Source organism: Atta colombica, unplaced genomic scaffold, assembly GCF_001594045.1.
Source record: "Atta colombica isolate Treedump-2 unplaced genomic scaffold, Acol1.0 scaffold89, whole genome shotgun sequence".
In the NCBI taxonomy this organism is placed as follows: Eukaryota; Metazoa; Arthropoda; class Insecta; order Hymenoptera; family Formicidae; genus Atta; species Atta colombica.
Window position 1 is genome coordinate 289,937 of NW_017259582.1, and position 7,595 is coordinate 297,531.

A 7,595-nucleotide genomic window follows, 5' to 3' on the forward strand; every position below is an offset into this window, starting at 1 on the left:
AATATTTTCCCTACATTTGACTGTACTTGGTCGGTTTCCTAAGACTTAAGATTCCACGATCATCTACAAATTCTATGTAAACGAGCCTAAAGTCTATCCAAAAGATAGATTAGATTCTATATAGTTTGCTTCTGTTACTAATAATTGGTTGGTATAACAGACTAGCAGCAAACACAACTACAACTACAACTACAAAATTTGTTGTCACATATTTATCGATCATCGATTAAAGGTGACTGGTGGCTTGCTGAATTAACAAAATCCTTTCTCTCAGTGAAATAATTATATACTTAGAGAAAAACTTAATGATAACAACTATAAAGTGACAAGGTATACAAATTTTATATGTATAATAATAGAATCAATGTATTTAGTTCACAAATTCTGCGGTTTTTTTTTATTAGCTCAATTGAATATAAATATCTTCATCAAAAATGACCGAGATTTAATTTTCAAAAAAGGATTAACTATATTGCTTTTATAGTTGTAATAACTAAAATAATTTATTCAACTATATATATTAATTCTACATACAAACTTGTATTGTTAGTTTTATAATTAACACCGCTATATTATTTTTTCTGACAAGTGCAGTCAAGATGCAAGGACGTCGTGTCAAACTGAAAACAAATTTCTAGTTTTATGAATTATTTCTAATTTTATGAAAAAATCTCTTACAAATGTAAATGTCTCTTCTCTTAAGTGGCGAACGCAAATTTATTTACGTATCTCGCTAAAGTGACGCCTTCGCAAAAGTCCACGCCTCGGTAGATTTTTCGCGTTACGGTAAACGAACGAGAGCGGAGAGATGAATGTATTCAGGGAAATTTTCGTACTCTATGACTTTAAAGCCGGGTAGGCTTTATTTGCTCTCCGATATAACACACTCGGTGAACTATTTTTAAGCTGCTTATTTACGCAAACTGCTATCGCGCGCGCGCATTTACACACACAAACACACACAACACACACTCTCTCTCTCTTTCTCTCTCTCTCTCTCTCTCTCTCTCTCTCTCTCTCTCTCTCTCTCTCTCTCTAAATTCTGGAATGATATCCCACTTGACATTCATAACGCTATCTCTTTAGGTCTCTTTAGGTATCTTTAAATGTAAATTATGTGACTATTTGAATTATACATTACATGAATTTGTTTTTGGCTTGTTATTTATCATTATTATTATTATTATTGTCTTCTTATTCTGCACTTATACTTATGTATTATTTGATTTCTACTTGTAGCTTTTTCATTATTTTCCTATTTTGCTTTTTAATCGTTATTATTATTATTATTATTATTATCATTATTATTACTATTATTACTTCATTTTTACTGTTAATTTGATTAATAATCAAATAAACAGTAAAATTTACTTTATCGATCGTATTTTCTTTAACTTGAGAAGATGTTTTCTTAAAGCGCTCAATAAATAACGATATCTATCTATCTTTTTCTTCCTTTCTCTCTTGGTTTACTAAAAAGCTTCTTCTTGAAGGATTCTCGGCATGACTGTGCATCGTGATTTATTTCCTCAAGCGAAGAGCATTTAGCTAACAAAATGAGCCGTCAAATGGTTTACGTGGCTCATCGATTTTCCGAAATATACTATCCGCAGTCGCGAATCTTGGAACATCTCGATGACAGACGTCAGCGATTCGCGACAAATTATGGCGCTCCCACTACTTTCGTTTCTCGATGGATCAAGCGTCGTCAACGTGAAACCGAAAACCCCGGAAAATCGAACATCTCATTTGTCTCTCTTCGACGGGCTTCACGAAGGAAATTCATCCTTGATAAGAATGAAAAATGAGAGCCGCTGCTCGCGAGATGAGTGCGGTCAATGTCAGAGTATGGAGTGCATTCCAGATGGCGATCTAAAAATTCACGTTCTCGCAGGAGGGACGATCGAAGGTGCGGCCACGTGGTCGATTCGACGACCGCGAGATATAAACTCGTTCGCCTCGCTCTTTGGTCCCACAGCTTTTCTAAAATTACGCGAATTCCGTGTGTTGCGCTGAGGACCGAATACGCGAGGGCACGCTAATCGGCGACTCAATCTATTTGGCGATTAACGTGGCAAAAAACGTCACTTACCCCATGCGGCTGCCTAACGAAGCCCCGGTGGTTATTTCGGTCGTCAGCCATTGCACCTTGTGCTGAAACCGACCAATATAGCGAGATTAGATGAAGATATTACCACACACTGAGAAAATATAGTTAATTTTAATAAATATTTAGTTTCAATACTGCCAACTAAACATTTACTTACAGTAAGTAAAGTAAGTAAGTAAATACTTGTACAATAAAAAAAATGATTGTTAAATTAAATTAACATTTCTTGGATCAAATAAATATATCTTTATATTTAATAAATATTTAGTTGGCAGTATTCAACTAAATATTTTTATTAAAATTCATCTTTATCTTATATCTTTTTTTTCAATGCAATAATAAGTTAGATAGAAAAAAAAAATAAAATCAATTTAAGTTTCATGGATAGATGAATTTGATAAATTGTTGATCCTGTTTTTTCAAGGCTATCAAGTTACGGTTAATTTAACTGAATTTTTCAAGCGAATTAATGGTTCACATGTAAATAGAAGATCGTACAAAATTTTCTGCTGTTTAAGAATGCTTTTCTAGATGATTTCGATTTGTTCGAGGATCGATTAGAAATCGCGATGTATCTTGGTCGATGATTCTCCCTCAAATCGCGAACGGTCGACTATTCTATCTGACCTCGCACGATCGGGACTCGTCGTTCATTCTTGAACGACATCTTGGCATCCACAGAATTAACGTCATTAAGCGAATTGACGTGGTTTTATGCGAGAAACGAAAGGCATTGCGAACGCTGGCGCACGCACGCACGCACGCACGCACGCACGCACGCACGCATGCACGCACATTGGAAAACGTTGTCGCAGGCAAACTTGGCTATCATTGCGGTTGATCGGTGACGTGTCGTGGTACAAAATATTAAGGGAGAAACGGGGTGTCGCAGGACAGGTCAGCGTAAAATTTTCCCTCGCACACAAATTGCACGCACACTGAGAAAAAGATTTTAGTTACACAAGGGAAGTTCCCATGGGAAGTTGCTGAAATTAATCAGCTGTTATTTTTAAGAGCATATACTGAGAGAAAAGTGTTTGATATTTGTGACCATAAATGCATAGTAAAATAATTAAGGTTTAGGAGCTCCATTTTTGTGATTATTAATGCTATAATAATCTCTTATATGTATAATTCTATCAAACTTATTAATATTTGTTAATTATTTTCAGATCTGTATATAATTAAATATTTAGATATTTCAGCAAAACTGTTATTTCTGTATATAATCATAAAAATATTCTCATATGTATTTAAGAATTTATCATACTTTAAATTTAGGAAGCATTCTGAAAAAATATCTTAAATTTTTTCAAATTTTTTAAGTTTTTTTTATAGATAACATAGGATGAAAATCTTAGAATATCATGTTTCAGAATTCACATACATGATAAATTCTAGAAAAAATGTAGAATTTCTCTTTCAAAAATAGTTCCAATTCATATAAGAAAATCTGAGAAATTTTCTTGAGAAAGTTATAAAATTATACAGAAATTTTGAAAAATTCTGATTTACGTAAACATTTTGAAAAAATATATGAAGAATTCTAAGAAAACTGTTCACAGCTGAAATCCGATCTTCTGGTTGAAATTTATCTAGTAGATAATTATGCAACCGATTTTTTCCTGTACAAGAATAACGACGAAACCGAGTATCCGCATATCCGCACGTTATATATATATGTATAATGTAAATGCGTATATACGTATACATATGTACTAATATACCAATCGAGCGGTTGTACAGACACTCGGCAGGTAATTACCTACTCCGAAACGCAGTTGACTCTCCTCGCAACGGGTGTTCGCGTTTATTTTTTGTTTTTATTATCTTTTTTACAGCACCACACCGCGAAGAGATTGCGATCGAGCTCGTCGCACGCAGCCGCTACTTGCGTCGAGGATACATCTAATATTTGAATAAATGAATAAAAAATGAGTGAAAATACTGATTCGAATACATTTCTTTTTTATTCATTAAAAAATGAATAAATATTTTTTCATTCCATTTGAATGAATATTTTTTTTATAATATAATTACGAATATTTTCATTTCATATTCACTTTTACTCTGTATTATCTGCGCATAGTTTGCAAGCCTACAAGAGAAAACAGAAATCTATAAAAACAATGGCTAGGATTAGTCCGCGATTTATACGATGGGCGTCCTTGTTTAATTTATAGATTAAACAAAGACATATTTATTGAAAATAAATAATATATCTCGGAATTTAATGTCCACAGACCACAATGAACGTCGCCCAAAGATATCCTATAAAATATTTATAACATTACTGTTATATAATCAGAATTATATCGAAATATCGAAATATGTATGGCGCTCTCTCAAATAGATAGATTTATAAATAAAAATGTATATCTTTCTAAAATATTTTTCAAAATTTCTAAGTTTTCTTTATAGAATCTGAATATTACAATGACAAAAATAAATAAAATTCATTTTTTTTACTTAAAATCATCAAAGTACCGATTATAGTTAAGAGATAACGATTACTTATTAGAGTTTTCTTTTTCAATTTATATTTTGTTTGAATGAATACGAATACTCATTAAATATTTATAGTTTTTTTGTGAATAAATATTTTTTGAAAATTCAAAATTTTGTATGAATATATATATATAATTACATTTTTTTTATGTGAAAATTTTGAATAAATACAATTTGAAGCTCAATTACAAATTTTTGTATTTACCGGCCACACTAGTCGAGGACTATACGAGACGAAGTCTTCGGTTCGCCGCAGCTGCATCGCCGCGCGATTAGAAGAAGATCGCGAGAGGTTCTCTCGCAAAAAGCGATCCGTCATTACCGGCTCTCGGGGAGCGGCCTCGTTTGCTCTCCATGCGATTTTTCATAATGCTAAATCGCGATCGTGACGAGTGGATCATCGCGCGAGCCTATCGGCGCGAGCTTATCGTAAATTTTGAAGGAACGAGCGCACTGAACAAATGCATAATACATGCCGCACTCACCGTGTGATAATTTCGATCGATGCGAATGCACTTACTGAAACGGAATATTCCAAATCGAGTCGAGCGAGCGAAATAACCAACGAAAAAGGAAATTGCGCCTCGACGTTATCCCAGAGGTAAAACTTGAAATACCGAGTTTCTTGCACGCGCGCGTGCGAGAAGTTTCGTACTTACAACTTGACCGCTTGAAAAGCAAACCGCACAAGATCGTGTTTCATATTGGAATATATATCGGCACGTAAAATATGAAACATCTTGTAAAGTATTGATTTCTGTGGGAGGCCGTCTTGATATTTTTTCATGCGAGAACGAGGAAAATTAATTTATGTAAGAAAAAAACTCATACTAAAATACATACTAAAATACATTATAATAAAATTTGAAAATTTTATAATAAGTTTTAAGTTTTCACTAAAATTTTGTGTGGACCAAGATATTTATTCCTGCGAGAAAATAACTTTTTTCACTTCTTACTTATTTTTCTGGCACCGGTACAAGCAACGGAGATATTTCAAGTGATTAAATCAGTTTTTACAGCTGCACACAAAAAGAATTTTTTAATACTTTGTTGAAATATTTAAAAATTTAGCTACATACAAATCTGAAAATAATTATGTTCGACCATCAAAGTAATTATGACTTAAGAAAATAATAGCGCTATAAACAGTTTTGAATATTCTAATAACCGATGCGTTTGAGCGTTCAATATAATTATTCAAATTAACATATTTAAATATATTCATTTTCAGATCTGTATCATCTGTGCATTTTCAGATCTAGTTAAATTTTAAAATATTTCAATAAAATATTCTGTGCAGCTTTAAAAAACAAAATAACTAGATATATAATTGTGCATGCCGTCGCATAAGAAATGCGGTGTTGTAACAAATTGATAATAGTCGAAAACGTAAATGCGCAAAATGTTGGCACCTTTCATCCTGCCATTCGTTCAAAAGCACGATATTGTTTCAAGTTTGTAATCAGCGATTAATAGCCGCACCACGCACGTGCTTTTGATGCATTCTACGTGCATGTGAGCGTGCATTTGTGTGCATGATTTTAACCGCTTCATTTATTATTGTGGGGCGACATTCATCATGGATCGTTTCCGATAAATTGTTCTCAATACGCACGTCGAAAACAATCACTTTCTCGAAAATCAAACCGAGTCTCTATTACACTAAATTCACATAGCTCGTGTTTTCATTTCTTAGAAACTTTAAAGAAAACGATCAATCATTGTTTGATGGTAACATAAAATACAGATACATGCACATTGAGAAACAAAATTGCTGCTTTAACTAAATTAATTAGTACATCCTTATTTCCTTCGATGAAGAATGAATTATCTTATACAATTAAATTTCCCTCCAATAATTACAAAAGCTTTTCGCAATAATACTTCGCATAAAATGAAATTATATACAAGTTACAAAGTGATAAAACATATTGACAGCATTACTAGTAACAGTCTAATTGAAAATAATCTTGTTGAATCAATAACAATATTAATAAAACAAATGACATTTTTCGCTTCTCTATTTATTTTTGTGCTAAATAATATTTCATTAAAATAAGTATAATGTAATTTGCTAATATTGTTATTAAATTATAACACACTGACAATAAAAAAATTAAAAATGTTACGATTATACCAACAAAATATCTACAATAATGCATTATGGGTACCAAAACTGAAAACAGAGAGACAGAGAAAATTTTTAGTGGAATTTCTATCTCAATATTTTATAGAATTAGAATATTTGATAAACTTAATTACGTAAGCATTTGATTTGTACACTAAGGAAAAAAATGATTGCAATTATCACAATTTAATTTATATTCGTTGCCAACAATACATATTTTTTTTATAAAAAACTAGAAATAATAATTATTATTGTTAATATTATAGCAGTAATTATAAAAATGAATTCCTAACCCCATAATTATTTTACCATACATTTTACCAGAATTTAATTATAATTTATAATAATTTTTTGCCAATGTATTTTTTTGGTACAACTATAATTATTATTATTAACATTACAACAGTAATAAAAATTAAAAATCTAAAAATGGATTTCTTAATACGTATTTTACCATACAATTATAATCGCAAACACTTTTCTTTCAGTGTATCTTTCCAGTTATATCTACCAAGTTTTCAATTTACGCAACAAGATTTTTTTCTCGTGCAATTGTACATATAATAGCAATGTTTTTTAGCAGCAGTAAAACTTTTTTCTCCCTTTCGCCATTTCGCAAACTTCAAATATATACACATTTACTTCATTTTAAGTACGAATGTACTGATACTAGTTCAGCTATAAAAAAGACTTATTAATGAATTCGATCACTCGCATTACATTCAATTGTACTGGATTAGTGTATATTAAAGGACTAATTTATTAAGTACATGCGCTGGCATAGTATAATTAATACTGACAATAATTATATATATTTTACAATAATTTTTTTTCATAATTTGTTTA

At 31.5% G+C, this 7,595-nt stretch overlaps 1 protein-coding gene across 7 annotated transcripts in view; it reads right to left on the bottom strand.

The window, feature by feature from the left end:
- Positions 1-7,595, bottom strand: part of LOC108693236 (rho GTPase-activating protein 21) — a 42,185-nt gene that overhangs the window by 32,616 nt on the left and 1,974 nt on the right. For all 7 annotated transcript variants that reach the window (XM_018202073.1, XM_018202077.1, XM_018202074.1 and 4 more), the window contains exon 2: positions 2,093-2,154. In XM_018202073.1, coding sequence (XP_018057562.1) covers positions 2,093-2,143 — 51 coding nt within the window. In that variant the 5' untranslated portion in view covers positions 2,144-2,154. The remainder of the gene's footprint in view (positions 1-2,092; positions 2,155-7,595) is intronic.